At 38.1% G+C, this 25,973-nt stretch overlaps 2 protein-coding genes across 9 annotated transcripts; both read right to left on the reverse strand.

Annotated features, from left to right (window-relative positions):
- Positions 1 to 111: 111 nt before the first annotated feature.
- Naprt (nicotinate phosphoribosyltransferase) lies at positions 112 to 14,615 on the reverse strand. 6 transcript variants are annotated; one of them, XM_071699740.1, is made up of 14 exons: positions 14,137 to 14,615; positions 11,782 to 11,955; positions 11,043 to 11,109; positions 9,547 to 9,763; positions 8,245 to 8,415; positions 8,028 to 8,151; positions 7,557 to 7,768; positions 6,141 to 6,259; positions 5,836 to 6,029; positions 4,701 to 4,889; positions 3,023 to 3,248; positions 2,641 to 2,961; positions 2,153 to 2,281; positions 112 to 1,906 (listed from the first exon to the last, which is right to left on the reverse strand). In XM_071699740.1, exons 3-14 carry the CDS (start codon positions 11,088 to 11,090, stop codon positions 1,829 to 1,831), a joined length of 2,028 nt encoding a protein of 675 aa, XP_071555841.1. In that variant the 5' UTR covers positions 11,091 to 11,109; positions 11,782 to 11,955; positions 14,137 to 14,615; the 3' UTR covers positions 112 to 1,828. The 6 variants fall into 6 exon arrangements, with proteins under 6 accessions (XP_071555841.1, XP_071555842.1, XP_071555840.1 ...); XM_071699741.1 differs by having other exon boundaries at positions 9,547 to 9,757; positions 14,137 to 14,612; XM_071699739.1 differs by lacking the exons at positions 11,043 to 11,109; positions 11,782 to 11,955; positions 14,137 to 14,615 and adding an exon at positions 10,146 to 10,406 and having other exon boundaries at positions 9,547 to 9,757.
- Positions 14,616 to 18,219: 3,604 nt separating this feature from the next.
- Positions 18,220 to 24,289, reverse strand: LOC139769013 (uncharacterized). Of its 3 annotated transcripts, none has more exons than XM_071699745.1 (5): positions 23,383 to 24,289; positions 21,741 to 21,980; positions 21,418 to 21,647; positions 20,953 to 21,342; positions 18,220 to 20,706 (listed from the first exon to the last, which is right to left on the reverse strand). In XM_071699745.1, exons 1-5 carry the CDS (start codon positions 23,569 to 23,571, stop codon positions 20,361 to 20,363), a joined length of 1,395 nt encoding a protein of 464 aa, XP_071555846.1. In that variant the 5' UTR covers positions 23,572 to 24,289; the 3' UTR covers positions 18,220 to 20,360. The 3 variants fall into 3 exon arrangements, with proteins under 3 accessions (XP_071555846.1, XP_071555845.1, XP_071555847.1); XM_071699744.1 differs by having other exon boundaries at positions 20,953 to 21,357; positions 23,383 to 24,288; XM_071699746.1 differs by lacking the exon at positions 23,383 to 24,289 and adding an exon at positions 22,138 to 22,741 and having other exon boundaries at positions 20,953 to 21,357.
- Between the last annotated feature and the right edge of the window lie 1,684 nt (positions 24,290 to 25,973).

A 25,973-nucleotide genomic window follows, 5' to 3' on the forward strand; every position in this document is an offset into this window, starting at 1 on the left:
ATATTTACATTTGCATATTCCTTAAATTAAAAAATTAGACTCTGGATGATATTTCGCAGAGAGCAGAATGGATGATTAATAAGGTTTTAATCACTGACAATCGAGCAGATATATAACAGCTATATGCTATTTATTCTCACTATAAAAAAACACGGATATATTTTACAATTATGCTTATATATCGTAAACGACCATTACAAAACGATAACAGATCTATGTTGATAGTATGCGAATAAATCATGATTAAAAACATGCCCAGATAGCCAAGCATTCCTTGGCATAAAAAGGAAATAGTGTTTGGCATAAGTTTCCCTTCAGTTGTCATCATATTGCTGTCACCTGACAACAGTAATTTCGTTTAGAGCAACTTAAAAGCATTATGCAGACGATTACCTTACGCAAACCAACGGAAAGCTCGTAGCATACTTATTGCCATAAAAGTTGCCACAATCTGTTGGCAACCGTTTTGGTGGCAATAAAAGTCGGCAATCCAATAGACAAAATCGGAAGCCGCTTTCCTCAATATTGAAGGCAACTTAGCAGAGCAGTTTTAAGCAAATTGACAGCAACCTACGGGCAACTTGCTATCTGGGTGGTGGAATCTAAACGATTAATCATAGATTAATCTTAAGTGTAGCACAATATTAAAAATTACTCGTAGAGTGACATATATAACAAACTTTTTCCCTGAATAAACTAAGAGTCAAACAGGGGCAATCACTTACACATATGTCGGTGTACTACATATCGAAAACCAATTAAAACGTATAGACAATAAACGAATTCATCTTTGAGTTTTGCTCATTATAATTGTCAAATATTAATCTTGAGATATAATACATCCTCCCTCCTCTTTCTCTCGCTTTTCTTCTGTTAGTATACGTATACATCGATATGGACTTTTATACATATTATACATGAATGTAAAATTATAAATATAATTATTATGCTTACGCTCTTTGTACATTTATGTAAATAACAGCGGTAAATATTTATCGAATGTATCACTCTTGTACGAGAATATTATTAAAACAGTCTTCAGCAATTATAAATACATAATAATATAATTGGAATTTAGAAATGTATAATGAAACAAATTTTCAAAAAGGGGCGGAAAAAAAATACAAAAAAAAAGAAGAAAAAGAAGAGAAAGATCAGCAACGCAACAATGTGATCAAAATAAGAAAGTGTAGTGAAACAAATTACGCTGTCGTATATTGCCATCTTTTCAAGTACTTTAACCGTGTGTATACATATACATATATATATACACTCTAAACTAGTTCTACAGAGTTAATCGTTATTCGGAAATTTGAGTTGTGCATGCCTAAAATCACACACGCACACGTACTTTTTTTGTACATTATTTTGTACTTTTTTTTTAATAGGAATAGGAATACGTGTATGCGAGCGCGACAAAGCTACTGCTTGTAAATAGACCTCTTCTGTAACGGAACATCTCGCTCTATATAAATCGTGTAAAACTATACAAATATGTTATAGGATACGATTTGCGCAAGATTTACCAAAATATACTGTTGCGACGATAATAATATAATTCGATACTTTCAACAATGGAAAGTGTAAAAAATATGCTTTCAGGATCCTCGCTCTTTCCCTTTTGTAACATATTCTACGACGCAATCGTGTTTACGATGCACACGCGTACGCTCGATTACGACGATACGTTGCCATTGCTCTGAGAGAAAAGATTTATTATTATGCATTTTGTGTCTGTAAATTCTGTGATTCCTGACACTGTTATTACTCGATATTTATAATTGCTAGAGACTAGTTTAACGATACTCTTGTACAAGAGTAGTATGCTTCACCGTAATTCTCCAATCGGCGCATTCTGAGACCACAGTTCATTAATAAATCTGTATAAAGTGTCACTGACAGCGACCTGTAACAGACATTGAGAAAAAAAACACATTTAAATGATTGTTCGCATGTTTTCGAGATTTCAATGCAGGATACCATGTACACGAATTAAAAATTATATGTACACGAATTAAAAATTCCAAAAATTGGGTATCTTAAAAATAATCGTTAGATTTTTTTGTTCTAAACAATTCTAAGGTTATTCGAGAAATCTATATTCGATAAGCTGTCCTTAACAATTCTCAAACTATTAAACATTAATTTTTACCTTATAAGGTGTTGGATTCAGATTCCTTTTATGATCGTTACGCAATGTATTGAGAGATTCCTGTACTCTGTTGCGAACTTCTTGCAATGTAGGTAATGGTTGGCATAGCTTGCCGTCTTTCCAATATAGCTGTAAGATACATTTTTATTTATTAGTCATAAATTATAAATACTATTAACATTGGTAATTAATATCAATAATGATATGTATAGAGCCGTTTATAAAATAATTTACAGTTTATATTCCTACTTATATATACCGCTACCAATAGAAAAAATTATTTAGAAAATGTAAAATACTAATATAATAAGTGCAGTAGAATAATCAAATTTTCGCGAAGAAAAAAATTGAACTCTAAATTAATGAAGGAATTTGAACAACACAAAGTTATGTAAAGTAACATCTTTTACACTTATATATTATCGCTGTGTGTGTATATTATATTACGTAACATGATTTGAAAACTCATTATTTCAATCAGATGATACCTTGTGCAGAGATTCCACTCGGGATGGTATAACATTAGTCCTTTTCGTTTGATCGAATGGGTGCCTGCAGAAAACCTTCTGCATCACTTGCGGTGGCTCCTCCGTCGTTTTCTGCAAGAGATCTATCAATGCGTAGCCATCTAACCCATACAGTCTATAAGCATCCTTCCTGCCTGGTATCGTGATTTTTCCGACCTCTTGACTGAGCTTAATCCTCGGTTCGTCGTTGATCTCGACCATTTTGTAAACACAGCCCAGCGCCGGTTGCCTTTGGCATGTCACGAGATGCGTTCCAATGCCAAAGCAATCAATTTTGTGACTCTGGAAGATATTCATATTCTTTATCATCTATTACTACATTCCGCAATTCATAAATCTTTACCTGTTCATTCAAGCTTATTATGGTCTCCTCGTTAATGTCGTTGGACGCGCAAATCTTCAATTTAGCGAACCACGGTATATCGTACTTAACAGCAATTTTCTCAAAAATATCTCTCGCCACGTTACTGAGATACGCCAAATCGCCGCTGTCGATCCTGATACCAACGGCTTTGTATCCCAAGTCGTTCAAAGCCAACGCTACTGCGCAGAAGTTTAACAGGCCACTCCTATTCATAAAATATATATCCATTAGATATTTGGGTAACTAACGCTACTCTACAGTTCTTTTAATTATAACTAAATATTAAATAAAAAGCAATTCAATCACATACTTTTTATACTATAATTTTCTATAATTACGTAAAATTAAGTCTAAACTTGGCAATTTATTCTGTGAAGGCCATCGCACGTAACAAAGTTTTAGTCATAATCGTAAGGCCGTAAGAAAATAGACCAATCACACTCGATTATTCTTCGAGCAAGGAGAATAATCGACTGTGATTGGTCTATTTTCTTACGGCCTTACGATTATGACTAAAACTTTGTTACGTGCAATGGCCTTGAGAATCCTTGTTTCTTTGCTTGTAATTTCTCTTGTTTAATTGAAAAAGTTAAATAAAAAAGTTAAAAAAAATATATATCTTCAAATTTATTTATATAAGATTTATTTATATAAGATTAAATTAAAAAATAATTTTTTTAAATTTCTATTATATTACTCTTATACTCTTTGCAACGTCAAATTTACCTCCTTAGACTTGCCAAGTTTAGAACTAAAATGAGAAACATTGCACACAACAGGTTAAGCACATAATAAAAGAGCTAAGATTACTTGAACTTGTGCATTCACTTATGCGTACAAATAGAGCAATAAGTATTTCAACCAATTATTATGTTAGCATTAAAATGTTTCCAGTAAAGAGAATTTAATGATATTCTGACAAACATACAAATATAGCCAATTGATACTACATCGATGCTATAACGAGAACACATCACGATAAATTTAGCGTTTTATTTAGAAATATATATTTTCGCTTTTTTCATAGTATATTTTTTTTGTATAATATTTGAGTGTTTTAGCATATTTCTCTGTATATTAAACTTGCGACAAGTACGCGACGGAATTGCACGTGTTTGAATAACAGGCAAGATATGTAAGATAATTGTGTAACATATGGAATGTGCCCATATCTCAATTACTGAGAATTAAGGGGCAGAATTGGGAGGGGCACTATATAAGATCACAAGCATGACATACTAACAACTAAATTCAAATGAAAAATAAGATTCTGGTTGTTTTATATTTAATTGGCATGTCATAAAAATAACATGATACAATAATATAGTTTGCAATTTGCCCATTTTACAGAATATTCCTTCATTTAACATTTTTCCAAGTGAAGGATGGAGAAGGAAATTAAATTAATTATGTCAACTATTAAACAACTCAAAGAAGCGTCAAACTGGCGAATTATAGAAATACATCAAAATTAACTTTCTATATGTATATCCCACTAAAAATGCGATCTCAACCATTACTTAGACTTAAGAGTATCAATAACTTTGGTGTCGCAAAAGATATTAAAATATAATTCGCAAAGCGTAGATCTGACAAGAAGAAAAGGGAAAGGGAAGAATCGCATTCCGCAAAACAGGCAAACAGAGCGATATCGTACCTCACATAGAGCTCACCCAATTCGCCTCGTCTTAATAAGCCATTCTTGTGAGGTTGCGAAGTTGGTTCTGATATAAATGGGTTGTTTCTCACACTGTTTTGAGCGTGTGTATTGGACCCGTTAGTTAGAAGTTTATTCTTTACATTTAGGCTGGCCACTTGTGCCTGCCCCCTGGCCGACGTCTCAACGCTACAAACACATTAGGCTACAGTGTGTATTACACGTGTCGTCATGCCTGTTCGCGACGCGCTGACAAAACTAAATTATACAATCGCTAGTGAGATCGAAGAATTAAGAATATAGTTCTGTCTCATTGAAAGACGAATTTAATTATGTTAATCACTTTTTATTCGTGTACGTAGAAGATGAATCTATAACGTGATAAAAAAGAGTCTTGGGCTCATAACATAAAATATAATAATGTACATTTGATCTTTGAAGCCATAATTACGATACGACAAATTATATACATATTATATGATGCATAGCTAGAACTATTCTAACTATATACGTGTCACAAACAGCTTCTATCACATACATAAAATATAAGCTAATTTATACATTTGATAGCAATTAACGTGCGTAGTATACGTAATGTCTCAAAATACGCTTACAATATTTTAAATCATTCTCATTTTAAATTAACTGTAAATTCCAAGATTTCTAAAATATCGTCCGCGACGTTTTGTTAATTTAGGCACTATATGTAATTATCAAATAAATAAACATCTATACTATATATAATTATCAAAATAAATATCAAATAAGTCAATAGTAAAATGATCAATAAAAACATAGCGAATCAATTAACGTAACAACCGAGACATAGTATATCAAGAGACACGGTAGTGTCTCGCGCCAAGTACGCGCGGAGCGAGATGCACCGGACTCTTTTACGCGAACGCACGAGTTGCGAGTACTCGAGATTTTGAGATCTCAATAATACTAATAACGTAAAGAAATTAATATGAACAATAAATTTTGTGCAAACCCCATGCAAAAAGACTGATATAAAGACTGACGCGAGTGGGCGTCGAAAGAAAAGTAACCAAAGCTTACAAGATGCCAATTTCAGAAACAAAAATCAGGCTTTCTGCTTAAAAGCATTAAATAGATTAGCAATATAACTACGTACCTCTTAACATCGTACGTGTCCACAAGAGCGGTGAATCTGTCCGGGAAAGCGACGGCATAACTGATCAAAGCCGCCAATTCTCCGCTAGACGCCTGCGAGGCTAGAGCTCCCAAATCATTGGCGATAGCCTCGCGATGCTTGCAAGCGAGTTCCAATACGTCTAAAACGTCGCCGGTTTGCTTATGCGCCAATGTCTGCAAGAGAAACGGATTAATTGCCTTTTTTCCCTTTCGATTACATTTCCTGCAGAATTTCAACACTTATTTATTAATTGATGAGAGAAGGCTCTTGTCGAATACACTTACTATCTCTTGCAGATCACTGATGCTGGTGAAAGACGTAATATATGCGTGTGCATGTGTACCACATACAGGTATATCGAACAGTTTTCCAGCCAAGACATTACTAGTCCCATCAAACCCACCTGTAACATAGTAAATTATATTAAATTTAATTTAAATTGCCTCTAATTTAATTCTACTTATGTCTCATATGTATTAAAACATGTGACTAAAATTTTATCTGTTTCATTCTACGTGGTAAATATATAGGATGTATCACAGAAAGTTACTGAACGCGTTCTTCTCCTCAGATATGGGGTTTATCATTGATGGTCATATTTAAGACCTGGCAGTTTCATTTTAGTCATTGAAATCGGATGCGTCATAATACAATCTCACGACAGAAAAAAATTTATCTTATCGAGTCTTATCTTCTTCTTCCGTAGACAAAGTATGTAGTAATGCTTGCAGATAATTTATCAAGTTTAGTAGTTGCTAATGAAAATATTCTAAAGAGATTAGAATTTAAATTTTCTTATCCCTCTATTCTGTAATATATGTTTCATGAGATTTTCGTCCAATTTTAACGCATTAAAATAATTCTACTTTTACTTCTCTTAATTCAATTCTGACAGTGCACACTTCGAAAATATATATCATTAAGATTGACAATATATGGCCAATTTTTTATAAACCTTTATTAAACAATATCTCCGATTGTTTTTTTTACTTTCAGCAGTTTTCCATGAGACATCCTGTATATATGTATACATGTGTTGAATGTATATATACACATCAAGTCGAAACTATATACTCTCAATCTGACCTCCTAAATTGTTACTCATCACCTAGGCAGTACCAACTGGCACTGAGTGGTACAATGTATTGATTTTACTTTTCACGAAATTGTTAAGTAGTGTAAGGGCGATGGAGTGGTACCAGACACCTCCGTTTTCATTATATATTGCATTGCGGACTGGCATGCGTATATATTTGAAACTTTTTACATTTCAGACATTAAATCTTTATATAGATATTATTTATTATGATTTTATATATAACAGATAAAGATATGAATGTTATTTAAGATATATATGATGTGTAAAGGATAATTTACACACTTTATCAACAATCAAGTATTACACGTACATGTAATACATATGCAATCAAAACATTCTTACATTATATATTTTTACATTATACACGCTTTCGCAATGGCATTGCAACGTTGTACAGTAATTGCCATGCACAGTAATTGATATAATGACGTGTGCAATGCGAACAAAAATAGCAACCGGTACCAGTGGCAATTGACATAATTTCTTATGCAATGGAATTTTTTTATAGTGATTAACTGTTTTATTTTGACAAATTGATTCCGATCAGTGAATTTTATCAAACTAAATCGCTAATAAAAGCAAGTATACATAAAATATTTACCAACATAGCTGTACTTAGACGCGCTCAAGCCTCCATCGGGTCCTTGCGCTCTTCGAAGACCAAACTCAAGCAACGTGATATTTTTCCCGGCAACCATGCGATATCTCGCCGCGTTGGTCGCCATCAGACTCGCATAGTTGACCAATGTTAACAGAGTCGTTTCCAAGAGCTGTACCATTATTAATGGTCCTTCTACTCTTATCAAAGGAACTCTACAATTAAAGTTAACAATTAAATCTAAGTAATTTAAATTTATTTAATCAGTGTGATATGCGGCTTGAACGGAAAGTTATCGAAAGTCAATCTGGGGCAGAGAATAAAAATATAATATAAATCGTTAAATATCTTTTTAAGTTGTAAATATATTAAATGCTTTAATTTTATTTCTGTCGCGATAGTATATACTTTACTAAAATACTGTATCTAAATGTTGAATTTTTAAAAATAATACAAGACTTTTTATAAACTTACCTTGGAAATACGACGGATCCTTCGTCTACTGCGTATATCGTGACATTTTTCGCAGTAAGACTTTGCAGATAATCAAAGAATCTTTGGTCTACTGTAGGCATAGTCGACTTCAGGTACTTGATATCTGCCAAAATACCAAAAAAGACGTGCAATATAATTCATAAGAAAGAATAAAGTACATATATAAGTGGAATAAGGAGCTTTGGTAAATACGCACCACTAGGGGAATAATGAAATTTATTCAAGAACTTGATGCACTCCTCAAGACCGGCGAAGATCGTGAATTCCCCCTTGAAAGGATTCTTGCGGAAGAACAAATCAAATACAGCGTGATCGTTCATCTTGCCGCTCTTCCAGTAGGCGTAAGCCATGGTGATTTGATACAAGTCTGAAAGTAAACATCCATTCTTTAGTATAGGAGAAATAAAACTCGGGGGGGGGGGGGTCGATTGTGTAAAAATTACAAAAGTGAACAGATTTACTAGATTTCGACATGAAATCATAGATACTCTAATAAATTTCCTCACTTTTGTAATTTGTATCTCGTTTCTAGATACACAATCTCTCCTGAATATGATAAACTATTCAATGTTTCAGCATTATCTCAAAAAGATCTGAAGAACAGATCGTAGTTCAGTAAAAGGGGAAAGTTATATAAGAAACAAATCGCGCCGTTTACCAGGCGATTCAGGCCGAATTGTACATTCGATATTTCGCGATTAAATATCAACCGCGTAATATCGCGCCTTTTTCCGCCGGCGCGAGAAAATTGCAGTCTCCAGATTGTTGCCCTTTATCTCTGGGGCTGCGTTAACGCGGTGCATACCGCAGGAAACGCGCGCCCGCGCGCGCGTATATCTTTTTGCATGTGAAAGCGGCTTCGTGCCACATTCTAAGCAGGCACATTCTCGCTCGCTTGGACAAATGTACCGAGACACGCCGGCCGAGATGTTTGCGCGCGGGGGGCTTACATCATCGTCGGAATATTTACAAACATAATCACGCTCTCACATCGCGCTCGCCGATCGGTGTTTTCGCCGATCCACGATCCGCGCGCAATTCAGTAATAAACGATTCCTCGTGTACTCCGTCGCCCCCTCGATTCCCTCGTCGTGGCGCCGAAGGTAGTCGAATCCTCGAGCATCGCGCGATCACGCCGGTCACGCTCAAAGATCGCTGATCCGATTATTCATTCATATTCAAAAGAAAAGCGAGATATAAAATCCTCTCTCTAGAAAAAAAGAAAAAAAACGCGACTTCGCCGCTCGACCGGAAACGCGTTTATTTCGTTTCCCGCAGGCGAGTCGCATATCCGGACGCTCTTCTCGGGGAGCAAGATTCTCTCTGCGGGGGGCCGACCCTCCCCCGCGAGCCGCCTCAACCGAGTCCCCCGATCGCGGCGTTCCCCGACGACGGGGTCGAGGTTGAGGTTAGCTCGACCCGCGCGGCGCGCGGAGGCGCGTCGCGCCATCCCTCTACGGCCTCTACCCCCCTTGCATGCATGTATGTACGCACGTACCTGTGAGCAGCGGTTGAACGACGCCGTTCTGCCGCGAGTTGCAACACGTCCAGCCGTCATCGTCCGTTGACATCTCGAATGGTGGACTGTTCGCGTGCATCCGCTCCCCGAGGTACAGCTCGGCCAGCTCGGCGCTCTCCCTGCTCTCCCGTTCGCTCCCCGGCCCCGCGGATCCGCCCGCGATTCCACTTGCACCCACCTTCTGCACCTTCTGCATCTCGGAAATGAAACGGATACGTCACGGATACGCACGTATGTGTGCTGCGTTGCGCGCGTAACCCGTTTCGTTAGTTATATACATGTTAGAAATTAGATCCGTCGCGTAAATAACCTCTACGGACTCTCTCGTTCCCGTCTGTAGAGAATACAACGATAATACAGCCGTGCCGAAATAAATTAGTATGACACTGAGAGTGTTAATAAAGTTCCCCTATCCGGAACCACCTCGTTATCCGGAGGCATAAAGGGGGAAAACAAAAAATCTACCCGACTCGCGCGTGGGTCGAATTATTCGACGGACGGGGACGGGGGACGCGAGGAAGCGGTGGGGGAGGAGGGAAAACGCGAGCGCGCGCGAGAGGAAGAGGGTGAGGCCTTACTTCGCGACGGGGACCCGGGGGGCCCTGCTGTGCGCTATCCGATCTGCGAATCCGCGACATTCGCGACGACGATCGCACTGGATCGCACCGTCACTGACACTGACGACCGGTGCCGACTGCCGACGTGATAGCGTCGACTAGCATGCCTCGGCGCGAGCCGCGATGTAATATACCGCGGCTCCCCGAGAATCGATAGGGAACGTTTGAAGGACGGCGCGGCGCCGTTGGCACGGCCTGTTACACCCGCCTATTGCCCGCTAATTGCCGACTGCCGAGAGCCGGCTCCGTTTGTCGAGGGGTAAGGGGAGGAGAGGGCATCCCCGTTCCCCGTTTCTGGTTTCCCAGGCGCGAAAACGGGGGGTTGCGTTCCTCGGGGACGACGAGCGATTAATTTATCGGGAGTACTTAACGCATTAACGAAGATAGAATTACTTTAATCCCTCGTTTAACACGTGAAGAAGAAGATTAGATTGAGATAGATTAGATTAGACAACGAATTATGTAATTAAATGCAGTATTTATAGAACTGACGAAAGTAATTCGATTAGCAATTCGATTAACTTGACCGCGGCGACTATCATTTTCGTTAGAATTAATTTCTTGTTGCTTGATAAAGAGAAAGATTGGACTAATTTAGTCGGGATTTAATCAACGTTTATTCGAGATCGCTTTTAATCTCTTTATTCGGGGGAGAAAAAGAATGTATTAGGATTATGCGGTTGTGTATGCGGAGCTCTCTCCTTCACAGATAAGTCTGAAATCTGATATGAAATTCTTGAAGCTCGATAATTTAATGACGAAGAACATACTCATTGTGATTCGATAGGAAACAGACACTCGTAAAAGAATAACGAAGAAACGAAAGAAAATAGAAATTTTCTCTAATGAAGAATTTACCTGGTGTTGAGAGACAAGAGGACCCTTCGCTCCAGCTGTGCTTTTCATCTCGTTACGCTTGCAATTCCTTTTAGAGAAGAAAAAGGTCGACCGTTACTAATGCGTAAAATTAACAATGCCTTTCCTGCTTCTTAAACTTGCTTAAATTAAATTAAATTCGGCAGTTTAACGATATAAAGCGTGTATTTCGCGTTCTTTCCTCTTTTCATCCGTTTTTAAGATATATACACAAATCATTGCTCGCATCAAAGAACAATATCAAAGTCATTTTTTATTTTTTACTAACTTGAAAGGAAACGTTCATAAAGGAAGAAATAGAAAAGAAACCACTTCGTAAATAAGAAACAGAAAAGTGAGATTCTATGACGAAACATTTATCTTATTTAGCACATAAAGGATCTTTGACTACAATTTTCATCCGGGCAGGAAAGAAATTCACTTGTAAATTTGTTAATGTGATTTTCCTCTCAGTGGTGTGGTCTCAAGTATATCTCATTTTCAACGAAGAAAAGAACGCCGCAACAATACCTCCTCTGTCTCGCAAGTAATCTTTACCGTTATATTCTAAAAGTTCGAGAGTTTTAACGAGATACAAAGCGTGCATTGTACGCGAGGCAATTAAGTCTCTCCTCTTACATATTCTCCCATTTTTATTCGTTTTTAAGATACACAAATTGTACTCAAAGAACAGCATATTAACAGTATCAAAGAACAGTACCAAAGAAATATATTTTTTTACCTTTGAATGGTGTTGGAGATTCAAGATAATTCTTATTCCAAGAAAAGAATTTATTCTATCACTTCACTTACAATAATATCCTTATACAGCACTAGTAATTGATTATGTTAGAAACTGCCGCTGCAGTCCGAGAGTCCTCCTCTTATAAGGCCCAAAAAGGGTCTTGTCACTTTTCTGGAAAATTTTAGTTGGTCTACGTGATTCAAAAGGTTTTTCTGTGATTGGTCAATTTCTTAGGGCTTAGGGCTTAACACACCTATTTGTAGACTGGGACTATATAAGCATATCTAAGGTAGGCTACGTGAACGATGGTCACAGTATTATAAGTCAAAAGAAAATAGACGTTGATAAAAGAAGAAAAAAGGCAGGAAGTGAAAAACTTATCTGATGCAGGGGGACAAATGGACTTTGATTTAGTTACGCGCGCTTTCCATTGAGCTTGTAATTCCTTTATTCGGAGTAAAAAAGAGTGATATGTACGAGGTCGACCGTTAACAACGTCAATTACCTTTCGTCTCCTTAAGTAAATTTGCTTAAAGTTCCTGTTTACTCACTGCAGTCATCTTGGATTGATGACGTGAGAAGCGAGAAAATTATCATGAAAATCCTTGTAACGTACATTAAAATAAAAATGTTTTGCAATAATATAACGTTTATAATCGATAGAATAGACTTGTAAAATATACCGAAAACATTCCTTTTTATTTGAGTACTCAATAAAAGGACGAAAACAAGCTGTTTGACAACTGCCTGTCAATTGAAATAAATATTTGTTTTTACATATTAAATACAACAAAGGGATATAAAAATATTCGGTATATTTTAACACTATGACAATTATTTTAAATATAAAAACACCGCATTAAAATAAAAAATAACGCTGTACGTTACAAGAATAATGGAGCTTTTTAACTTTATTTTTCACGCCTTTTAACTCACAATTTTGCCAAGTGTGACGCGTACAACGTGAGTATATAACGCGGACTTGGCAATCGAGCCAGCAGAAGCCTTCAATTAAATTAAATTCTAAAAGTTCGAGAATTTAACGATATAAACGCGTACAGACGAGGCTTAATCTCTTATACATTATTCTCTTTTTATTCATTTTGAAGAAAAACACGAATTGTGTTTGTGTCAAAGGATGATATCAAAGAATCATTTTTAATTTTTAGACGGTATTGTAATTCGAAAGACGAATAGACGTTCATAAAAGAAAAAAAAGAAGAATAAGGTTTTATGACGAAAAAAGTACCTATAGAAGAATTAAAAAAGATCTGGCTGTGCTTTCATTCGGAGAAGAGAATATATTAATATAATATTTGTCGACATGATTTTTCTTCAGGGATAATCCCAACTATTTTTTCCTACTTCTTTTTTCACAAAGCTCTATTCTTAGAACATTTTGTCATGCTTATTTTTCCCCTTTTTTCTAATGTCTTCTAATATATTCAGAGATAATGTTTCACATTCCATTTCAAATTCAAAGACCCGATTACAACGAAATTTTCCAGGTCGCCAGTTATTATCGCAATAATACCAGATTGAGAGAATTTAAGACGGATAAATAACGATAGTTATACGTATTATTCTTATATAACAGAGATAACGCAAAGCGACAGAGTAAAAAAGATTTACGCGATAAAGAATTAAAGAGTTATGTTAATTGCAAATAGATAGAGAATAATTAACTTGGTCGCTAAATCTTCTATTAATTCTATTTCAATCGTTGCATCACGCTACTCTGAGAATATAAAATTTTTTTATATATAATTATATATAAAATATGTCCGTTTGTTTTCTTTCTCTTGTATCGTAAAAGAGAAAAAAACATTTTATAATTATATATGAAAATTTTTTTCCTTTTTTCCCATGCTTATTTACAAACAGACACTATTACGAGTAAATATTTTAATGCGCGTTTTGTTATTACATTTTTAATTTGCTTTGCTAATATATCTTTTTATACTATACAGCAGATAAAAAATATATTATAACACAAAAAAAAGATCGAAGTACGAAGAATAGACTTCTTTTTGTATTAAAGCTTAGCAAATATCTTAATGCTTTTTATTAGGAACATTGTGGTGGATATTTTAGCAAATTTCAGATTTTTCTTCAGAATAATATCAAAAGAAATGTCGAAAGAAGTTATCATTTTGCTTGTAACTTCTCGTTGCATATTAAAAGTCAGATTAAAATTCTACTGAAATTTACTTAAGATTAACAAAAAATTTTAAAAAATATTTTTATATAGACATTATATATTACTTTATATAGACATTATATAATAATAATATAATATGATTTTTAATAATATTTTTATTATATATATAATCAAAATGAAAATTCACATACAATCCTTCCTAAGTACGTATTGCCACGTGTTCTTCTTCAAGCATCAGATTACGTCAATCCGAACATCGCGGTAAGAGAAGTATAATAATAGTGCGCGGTGGCAATTAGCTATAATAGTTCGATTAAACACACGTATCGTTAGGGGCAACTTATTGCCGCAACCGACATCGTTGCAGACGACGTCGCACACTGCGGCAATCCTCTCCTCGACAACTGGAGGAAGAGAGAAAAAAAGGAGAGATACTTTTTGAACTCGGCCAAAGTTCGCGTGCGGGAAAAAAAAGAATTAATGCGGGACTTCGCTTTATGAGTCGCGTGTCACTTCTCCCACAGTTGGAATCACCGTCGCTAAGTGCGACTTCGAGTCTCATTTTGATGAATCACGCAACCGGTATAGCGCACATACGAAGACAATTCTTTAGTCACGTCGGAATTTTCCTGACCCTTAAAGATTTCCATTCAACGGGTCTATATTTCTCGCTAATTCCAAACTGGTTTAACCGTTTATTTCAATAATCAAGGCTATGGACCATGTCTCTAGATTTCCTTTCCTGGAAACTGTTCTATTCCTTCGTTCTTCATTTTTTAATTATATCAATTTTAATAATATATTTTCGATAATAAATCAATCCCTTCAACAATTGAATTATTTTGATATCAGAAAGAAAGAGAGAAAGAAACAGAGAAAGGAGACAAAAAAAATAGACAAAAAACAGACAAACTCTATTACAATTTTTCAAAGTCTTATCTCACATAGATACCCATATTTTTCTTTTTTTATTACAACTGTAAAATTTTCTCATTTTCTACCGGATATTAACCGTCTATTATGTGGTGCATTTGTGCATGTGCATTAAGTTAGCTGATTGGCTTCTTCAACAATTGAGTAATTTTGATATTAGAAATAGAGAGAAAGAGACAAAAATAGATAATAAAGATAAATTCTATTAAAATTCTTCAAGTCTTATCTCATATAGATTATTTTTCTTTTTTTATTACAACTGTAAAATTTTCTCATTTTCTACCGGATATTAACTGCCTATTATGTGCATCTGTCATATGCAATAGTTAGCAGATATTCTATTTTGGTCTACACTGCAAACAAACTGCGTTTTGCATAAGAAAATGGTTCCGTTGAAATCTGCAATGTATGCGTATTGCATAGTCAAAAAGGATTTTATATACATATTTACATAAGAGAGAATGGCGCGCCAGTAATCTATATTCCTGCACATTACACATATAGAAGAAATGTAGATATCGCAATATCAGAATATCAAAATATTTGCATATTTTTTAATAAGTGCGTTAATCTTTTTCTCCTTTCTTATATAAAAATTATTAAGCATTATGTTTATCAGCATATGTTTACATTTCTGCATATCGACAACCTATCTCTCGTTATTTATTTGCGGTATCCGCCCTCGCATATCAATCAGCATTTAAAAAATATGTCGAAACGGTTTATATGTTCCTAAATAATGTTAAAACTCGCAGAAAATTTCGCTTTACGCGGTTCAGACGATTTACGCGTCGCGTTTTATATTTCCATTTGCTTATTATTAGTAGTAGAATCGTCGTAATCTATTGAGACAGACAAATCTTAGAATATATGTATAATCATCTTATCATTCACACGCAAAAGATGTGACATGCTATCTCTCTAGATATGATATTTTCAACGTAGGAATGTCGTTGATCTCTTTAGACTGTGAATTGTTAGCTGTATCACCTGCAATTCACGTCTCTGATAGAACTAGAGTTAATTAAGATTTTACCGAGAATGCCAATTTAACGCGAAAATGATATAGATAGACAATAAGACTGCCGATATGCGATCCTCGATGAATCTTTAACTCGTTCTATTCTTTGTATTATTCGCCTCCGATTTTCTTATATTTCGGTGGAACGCAGGTCTATCGACCCTTTCTGAATCAGGAGAGTAATAATTTCCTGCTATTTTTGTAATTGTAACGATCTTTCTTTCCGAATATTTTTCTCTTAATAGAGGAACACGGTGATTTATAGAATATCTAAATTATTTAGAAAAGAGAGCGTAGAATTCTAAATTTACGAAAAATGTAAAAGAAATCATACTTTGATGATAAAATCAAAGTGCGATACAATTTTTCTTACAATATAGTAAAGGCAAAGGCGATAGAGATTTTAATACTGTATTGCAATGAGATAGTGGGTTAATATATAAAGGGGAACGTTGCAGTGTCTGAGTAAGATGTAAGCAAAAACTAGGGCAAACTCGTTTACCTTCTTTCCGCAGTTTCGAGTTTCGTACCCGCGACACGCGCGTGCATCATGCACGTGGTGCAAACGAAATGTACACGTCAATTTCTCCGGCAGTATTGCTTACTGGTAACCAATAGCGATTCTATACAGAAAAGATTCCGAATCTGAAATCATGATCAATAAAAGTATCTCTCTGTGTATGTTGCGTAATTCGGTGCGACGATGTCACAATTCGAAAACTGTGTACTCGGCATTGATATATTACGCTGTATCTTATGTACTATTTTTTATCCCAGTTTTGCTGAGCGCATCTGTAGATATCTTCATGAATCATGAGATATATCCGTTGCCTACTGCGTTTAATTTATGCATAATAATGACGGCGAAACGTATCAAACGCCACCACTAAGATATCCGCAATCAATAATTTTGCCGAGCGCATTTATAGATATCTTTATGAGAGATTTATCCGTTGTCTATTTTCGTTTGATTTCTGCATAGTGACGGCAAAATGTGTCAAACGCTGTTGTGAGATGTCTGCAAATAAACAATATACAACTGGTCATCGCATAAGTATGCTTGGTGTCGGTAGGAAACAAACTAAAAGTTAATAATTGTTTTTTAAGTTCTTAACGCTATCATTACTTAATTATGTCAGTATATTTGTTGGAATTCACGTTGTATATTATACGCGTTGCTTATTATACAGAATATCTTCCAGAAATTGTGCACACGGAATGCACAACGCTATTTTCTATACCGGAAGAAGTAATGTTTTAAGCCTTAAATTGCTCTCATTTAAAGACCATATCGCTCGAACGTAATTTTGCCAAGGAATATTGCTTTTTGCCGTCGCAGAGAATTGCACTGTGCATTCCGTGCGCACAAATTCTAGAGGAGACTCTATATAAGATGTAAAAAAAAAACGTGCGTCATTTAAAGAATCGTAAACACAGCGAACAAAAAATATCGATTAGATAAGATTAATCTTCAAAACATCAAAACATTAAGAGTAGAGTGATATGCTGCTAAGTTATACGCGCATTAGGCGCAACTAGACGCAAATAACGTGTTACGCAATGCTCAGATAATACGAAGGCTACGGGCATTAGATAAATTATAGAAAAAGCGGACTGCTTGTAGATAATGTAGATGTATTTTTGCTCGTTATCGCGCGCACAGACATAAATTAATACATATTCCAAGGTTTTCTTCACCTTCCTTTTAGCTGGGTGAAATATACGGAAATTTACTTATTGCGTTAAACTGCGTTTATTCCGTGTGCTATTTTGCAATCTTCTGGTTTGCGATATTCGGAGATATTCATCATCCGCGGTATCGCTTGATGTCAATCCTTCCAGACCGAAAATAGACCTACAATTATCATGTATCTACGAAAGTTATTATAATTAAGTTTGAAAGGAAATTAAGAAACAAAATAAAAGATTTATAAAAATAAAATGTTCTCTCTTTTGACTCTGTGTCCAATTTGGGTGTCTGGTAACTCTACTTCACAACTTATAGAATCGATTTATCGGAATAAGATTACGGACGGATAAATCTAAATGGCAGTAAACAGAGCTTGTATGATATGCTTTTGAATAAAGAAGAAAGTTATTGTCTTAAAGAAACTAATTTTTACTTGGGTAAAAATTTGACGTCCATCCGCTTGAGGTAATCTTAAAAAACGGTGAATGCCGTGCAGCTCAGGAGCAAAGTCTTCGTAAACTTTCTTTGAGACCGGTCCATGATCATAAAAACCGCATTTTATGTATGCCGCTCATTTATGGGCGCCGACAAAATGTCCTTCCACTCCATTCCGGATCAATGACACGGTCGTTTGAAGTTGCGTTGTTTTTATTCGTAATTACATGGTCATCGATAATGCACGCACGCAGTTCACCGACATGCGTCTCTTTTTATGTGAATGCCGTGAACGCGGGATGCAAGTCCGACTAATTTTATACAATGAATTTATTTATATATATACGTCACAGATGGTGTGTATTTTGCATTAACTCTACAGAATGATCCTCCGTGGTATTTGTCTGCTGCTAAGTAGTACGCTATGTTAATTTTCTGCATTACAACTGGCACTTCTGAATTATTGTTAATTACTAGTCTCGATTACTAGGACTGTGTGTCTTTGGCGTGTCGGTTTTAGAAAAATACTCAATTTTTGATTCTCTAAGGTCTAAAATGCAAGAATGACGACGATTGAGCCGCGAGCACCGGTTCACCTCGGATGCTCTTTTTCTCTGTCAAAAATTGATTATTTTTGTATATATATATATATATATATATATATATAATATATATCACTATATTGATTGTTACCTATGTCTAAAGTGTCTGTATATATAATACATGTCGGCAAGCGTCCAGAAAAAACGTAATCACAAAATACACGCTTATATCTCTATGAGCTAATAATGCTGTATTAATATAATGTGATTACACATGGTGGTTTTCTTTTTTTGTCTTTGCGATACGTAGTACGAGCTACTTATTGTTTGTGTACTGACTGTTTATGTGTACTTGCTTTTTTCTCAGGGCCTGTAACGCTCTCTATTTACGCATTCTGCGGTGTTTTAGCGCGTGTGCGAATGTATACGGAAGCACGGACTATTATCTACGTTACACGAATCGTCTAACTAATTAACTAACTTAACTATGCCTTCCTAGAACTACTCAGACTTCTGTTTAACATTTACCTCATATATCTCGCTTACAAGAATAACGTCATGATCGTATTTGTAATATCGACTACGGCGCCTACACTTATTGATAATTAATACTGCTAGACGACTAGACTTGTTTTCATATAACATCCGGTCTTGTCCGCCCTTAAAGTTATTATCTAATTTGACACATAATTTTCGTATACAGTCTTAACATTTATGATGATGTTTGTATTGTGCTAAAAATATGTCACAGGCTACGAAACTCTTTTTTTCTCTCTTCCGCAAAATTTTCTCTTTTCGCTTTTTGGTCGATACATATGTTCCGTATAAAGTTCCCTGCGTATCTGCTTGATCGCTGTGAGTAAAATAATGTGCTTTTTTCTTTAGAATCTTCGTCACTGTTTGAATAATGCTACAATCGTGTATAATCTACGTTCGTAGAATAATATTTCTATTATATGGTAAGTTGTAAATTTCATAACCAGTATAAAATGACCAGTACCAATACAATTATCACAGAGTTGTCAAGATAATGTCATATAAAGTATAGAACTAGTTTTACAATACATCTTGCTACATATAAACTTTCTTATGGAAGTACACAATCATACACAAATCATAATTACTACTATCTATTCTAATGTTTTAATAATGTAAAAAAAAAAGAAGAAATATGCGCAAAAATGGCAGTGTGGACATTTTTAACACAAGAACAAGATGTACTAATACATAACAAAATCAGATGTCAGAAATCAGAACGTGTTAACCGGTTTAAACGATAGTACATTTAACTGTTTTTTAAATTTAAATTGTTTAAACAATTACATTATATTCCTAGAAACATTCAACAATTATTATTTTCCTATCACTAAAATAATACGTATAAATTGCATTAATATGCATAGAAAATAAAACTAAAAGTATCAATATATAAATCTGGCTATGAAATTTCAAACTTACTTTCTTTGCTATATTGTAGTAAAGCTTCAACGCTAAGCTTACTAACAATAATGGAAGTTCACCAATAATCTCTATATCAGACAGTAGAAAGACATACGTATTCAATAAATAACTAACAAAATATGCAATACCAACAACAACGTACTTAACGCTAAATGTGTATAAATAATTTAAGAACAATAAAACATACAAAATTTCCGTTCTCGTTAGCACCGTTAATCTCTGAAAATAAAGTTTACATTACGACAGTTACTAATACATGATCAATATACGATCACCCCGGCAGAACATTCATCCGAAATTCTAAGACCAGTCCTCGTATTGACTGCCCATGGTTCATCTCATTAAATCCGCCGCTCTCTGTCGATCCCGATGGACTTCCCGGGGATGCATTCTTTTACGATGTGAAAAACAGTTGCCGGAGCTCGCGAAAGCTTTCGGACAGTAAGGACACTGATAAGGCCTCGCACCCGTGTGCTGATTTATGTGGAATTTTAAATCCTGATTTCGCTTGAACGTCTTATCACAAAGCGGGCATGCGTGCGGTCTCAAGTCCGAATGCGTTATGCTGTGGGCGCGTAACGTCGAATTCGTTGGATACACTCTCCCGCATACATTACATGGAAACTGTACGCCGCCGTGATACTCCTTGTGTCTGAACAGATTCGACTGAGTTTTGAAACTGCAAGGAATCAAATTTTTCTTTAATGGTACTTGAAAATTATTCGAGGATAATAGTAATCAATACATAATAATTAATACATTATTAGTCAAAAATTTAATATTGAGATATTAATATTATTTCAATATAGAAACAAATAAATTTAAAAAAAAATACAAGAGGTTGATAATAATTCTTTGCTATATCTTAATAGAGTGAAATAGTTAATATTAAATTATTACGAGAATTATTACAATGCAAACGTACATTCTTCCACATATGTCGCAGCCATACTTTCCTTTAGGCCTGTGAGTCTCTAAATGCACTTTCAAATTTCCCTTTGTAGAAATCTTTTTACTGCAGATTGGACAGATGAAGTTGCTGGACGAATTGTTATCACTATTCGTGTGAAGTACACCATTCGTAGAGTAAACGTGTTGCGATTGTAAAATAGGCTTTCCGTCGAATCTTCTTTCTCTGGGTAAATGCGACCACAAGTGATTTTGCAAGCCAATTTGCGATATAAAAGATCTGGCACATATTGTACATTCATGTGGTTTCGCTAGTGCATTGGATGCGGCTTTCCTACTGTCCTCGTGCGATTTAGATTCACCTTCATCTCTCTTTTCTTCGTCTTCCTCTTCCACTTCAGTATTTCTAAACAAACGAAAGCTTTAAGCGAGCACACTCGGCTATCGTTACGATCTTTATTAACAGTATAAAAATTCCTACTTATTTGTTAAAGGTAATGGCTCCGGCGTATGTGTCCTTATTATTTCTTCCTCGTTGTCTGAGGAATCTGAAGCTTCGGATGTAGACTGTTCCATGCCGCATTGTAAAAATAGCATCGGATCCACTTTTACCTCCATTTCCTCCATGCTCGGGGTGCAACGTTTGTCCTCTTGGGAATTTGATTCCGGTGGTCCCAGTGGCTCGTCTTCGGTTAAAATTTCTATCGCACCCTACGAGCGACAATGATGTTACATTAAGCGCTACAGATAAAAATGTAATATACCCAGAAAGATTATCTTAAAAAGATTATTTATAACGCACACCTTTGTCAATATTGAATGTAACAGTCCTCGGTCCTCCGTTTTCTTTGCAGTATCTTGCATATCTTTAATATTCTGCATCTCGTCGTCTTGTACAGGATTCGTATTGTCAATGTTACCATAAAGCTGCGATCTCAACTTCTCTTGGGTACGGTATGCCATCATCGCAAAGCGATGGACACCCTCCAATCTCTTGATGCACGTAGAACAGACCATCTTTGAAAATTTGTCCTCCGATGACACCTGTGAAACATTTAAAGATGAGTATATTACACTTCCACAACATATTGTATAGTTTTCTCAAGGTGGAAATTGTATAATGGGCAACAATTACTGTAAAATATGTATCCTTTATATATTATATATTCTTTATTTATATCCTTTTTATATATGTCTATACCTATTCTGCAAATTTAATTTGTTCCATATACGAAGGATATGTCAATCCAATCGTGACCGTCTCTCAGATACCGATATCACATAATTTATGTCAATTGCATAATTAAGCATCATCTTACAGTTTCGTCATTATTTTTATTATATCTCTTATTTTGCGTTATTATTATCTCCCATTCAGCGTGCCGTAACTCTTCCCCCGATTTCATCCTCGACCGACAATTAACCTAGCTTTTGCGAGCGCCAATAACGACGGTGGAAGGAAAGGACGTTTTGGTTCATTCAGAAAGAAATTCGCCCCGTTTCTATTCTTTTCTTCTCTTCTTCCCTCGCGCGATCACGTCTCGGTCGAGCAATCGCAATTTTATTCCGCGCGACGTCATCTCCCCGTTGCCGTCCGCTCCACCGCGGACGCGGCCCTCATTTCCGATTGTATTTATAGATGTAGTCGGGCTTATATATAGCGGGATACACACATACACGCGGCGCACGGTATACTTATTGCAATCAATAAAATGCTAATTTTTAACACTTTTGCAGCCCCGCACAAAATGGTCGCGCTCGGCCGACGTGTTCCCCCCGCGCGCGCGTTACAACGTCTGATCGGAGCCCCCTCAAATTGTCACGCTGCCGTTCACGTCCCTGACGTGGGGAGCTCGATGACATTTCGCGGCTCATTAAGGGGGGACCGACGCGATGAATTTTTTGGCCGGCGGGTTTTCTCGGCGAGGCGTGTAACACCCCGTGCATATACGCTCCTCGAGCATCCACGAAAATGTCGCCGTTATATTTAGACGAACGAGTCGATTTAATCGCGAGCTCGTCGTTGTTCGACCGCGAGAGAAGGGAGGGCTAGAGATTTAGGCACGATCGCGACTCCGAGTCAACTTGGCGCCGATTTCTCGCGAGCGTCAGCTGCGATCGCACGTCCGATCTTCAGAAATTTGTCGACGCGATCGTCTCTGACGGAAAAGATCGGCACGTAAGAGAAAATCGTCGGCCGATTCCGCGAAATCGGCGAGCGATCGGCGAGCGGCGGACGACGTGCGTTTTCGAAATTCCAAACGGCGGCCGGAAATTCGACCGGCACGTGATCGCGGCAGGTAGAGGGGGCGAATTTTGAAAGAAAAAAAAAACGAGGGAGAGCGAGAGAGAAACGAGGGAAAAAAAGATGAGAGGGCGGGAAAAAAGGGGCACTCGCCGCGAAGGTACGCGCGAAAAAATGCCGCTCGCGAATTTTTTCACTCACCAGGATATGCAGATATTTCCGTATTTTGGTCTGCAGGTAATGACGCCGGCCGTCCTCGGCGAAAATGTGCATCCCGTCGTCGTCGGTGGCGATGTCAGCCGCACAGATCCGGCACTGCGCCGCGGGATGCCGGTCCGCTTGCCGATCGCGCTGCTGCTGCTGCTTGAGATCGCGTGCCGCCGTGCCCATTTTTCAAAAAAAGAAAAGCGGCAGAGGGAAAACGGCGAAGGAAGAGAAAGAGAGAGAGAGAAAGAATATGAGAGCGGCGAGGGGGAAGAATAACGAAAAAGAAAAAAAGGAGAGAACGGCGTGTCGGGGGAGGAGAGGGGAGACGATTTTTCTTCTCGTTCCACCGCTGGAAGACTTTTCGTTTCGGCCGATCCTTCGGCGAGGCACCGCACGCGGGCTTCACGTCGGAGACGAGATCTTTTTCTTTTTTTTTCTTTTCTCCTCTCCCGAAAAAAGACGGACGGCGAGCGAGAGGCGGCTAGGACGAAACGCCGTGTCGCCGAGTCGGCCCGCGACGCGACGTCGTCTTCATGTACTCGGGCAACGACGGGGCATCCTCGGTCGCGAGGAACGGCGGCGACAGCGACGGCGACGGCGACGACGGCGACGACGGCGACGACGGCGACGACGGCGACGACGGCGATGCGCGACCGAGAAGAAGCCGCGTGTGTCTCCCGACGGCGGCGGCCGAAAGCGGGCGAACGCGCGCGGCGGCGACGGCTTGATTATTCTATAACGATTTTCCCTCTTTTTTTGTTCCGCCGTATACTTTATGAGTGGAGCCGCGGATTGGGCGAGATTATAAGCCGCGCGGGCACGGCGCGACGCGACGCGGAGTCGTCGTGCCCGTGTGCTCTTTATAAAAACAGACGCGCGCTCTCGCCCGCGCGTCCGCGGCTAGTCGTCGGGCGTCGGCGTGCGTCCGTCCCCCGTTCCGTCGCCCACCGCCGTCCCCCTCCACCCCCTCCCTCCGCCCCCTCCGGAGTGTGCCGCGAGTGCTCAATACAAAATATATAATAGCATTCGTCGATTTGAAAAACATATGTATATAACCAATTGTTTTATTTATGGATTCCGCCGGCGCCTCGCGTCGCGGCGCGGCCCGCCGCGCGCCCGCGCGCAAAGCGCTCCTCCCCCCTCCGCGCACCCCGCCACGGTGGAGAGCGCGCGCGTATTCGCGGCGTCGCGACGCCGCCGCCGTCGCCTTCGTCGTCCGCGAAAATCGTATATTACATCGATGCAACGACGGCCATGCGGCGCGCAAAGAATAAAACGCATCGGCGCGCGACCGGCGCGACAACACTCTTAATTGGTCCGCCATCTTGGCCGGCACGCTCGACTCATCTCGGCGCCCGCCAATTTCTGTTTTCGTGGAATCTCGTAAAAGCCGCGCCGCGATTCGCAGCGCGACGCACCACGTGTCCCCCGCGCGCGCCGTCCGTCGACGTCGCGACGCCCGTTCGCTCGCACGCACGCCGTCGAGATCGCCGTCGCGGCGCCGCCGGTTTCCCGCCATTTCTCCGCCGGGTATCACTGCGCGCGTGCGCGCGCCGCGTTTTTGCGCGCCGCGGAAAATAGTCCGCGGACGAGCGGCGCCCCCCCCCCCTCTCCGCGCACCCCCTTCTGACGGCGGGGGAGCGGAGAGCCGGCGCTACGCTCCACGTCCCCATTTAAAAAAATCAATACTTAATAATTAGCAATTAATACGCCCGCCGAGTGTATACGTGTGTGCACGTGTGTCCGCGATTACCCCTCCCCTCCCCTTCCCACCCGCCCGCCTCAACCATTTCGCCCAATTTCGCCCCCTCCCCCCGATTCCCCCCATGGCAGCTCTTAATTACGCCAGGCTCGTTATAATGACACGATCATTATTTCGTTAATTATTCGTATCGACGTTTGTTATATTCACCCCCTTTTTGTCCCGGCGGCGGGATGATTTTCGCCGGAGCGCGAGTAGAAAAAGACACCCCCCGAATTTGTATTTCGGGGAGAATTAATTTGCAGGAGGAGGGAGGGGGAGAGATAATTATCGCGATGCCATTCGTGATTGACGATGACAATGATGTCTCCGATCGACAATGTCTTATCTCGTCGGCGTTTTCGACACGTCGTACAATTATAATTAGCACGAAATGTGTAATGAATTGATTAAATGTCAATAAAGCAAAAGCGGAACGAATATTATCAATGATTATTTTAATGCATAATTACGTATCGCGATAAAGTACGTACAGAGAGGAAATAAAAATTGCATTACATATTTTTAGCGCAAACAGGAGAATAATTATAATTATAATTAATTTTAAAAAAATTAAGAGAAAATTAGAAAATACGTTTCATTATTAACAATTATTATACATTCTTAAGTTTATTATTCCCGTTGTGGAATATAAATATTGTTGTTGCCATGAATTCAGATCTTCGAAAATATTTATTACTCTCCCGTTTTTTCGTCAAAATTTTGTGTGATAAATAACGCGCAAAAAAACAAGTGCGAACGAGGAGGAACATAACCTCCGAAGGTCCCTTCTCGACCCTTTCCAAAATTAAAACAAAAATCATGGGAACAGTTATCAAATTCT

The sequence above is a fragment of the Temnothorax nylanderi genome, unplaced genomic scaffold (assembly GCF_030848795.1).
Source record: "Temnothorax nylanderi isolate EJ_2023f unplaced genomic scaffold, tnyl_v1.0 TNYL_tig0019_pilon, whole genome shotgun sequence".
In the NCBI taxonomy this organism is placed as follows: domain Eukaryota; kingdom Metazoa; phylum Arthropoda; class Insecta; order Hymenoptera; family Formicidae; genus Temnothorax; species Temnothorax nylanderi.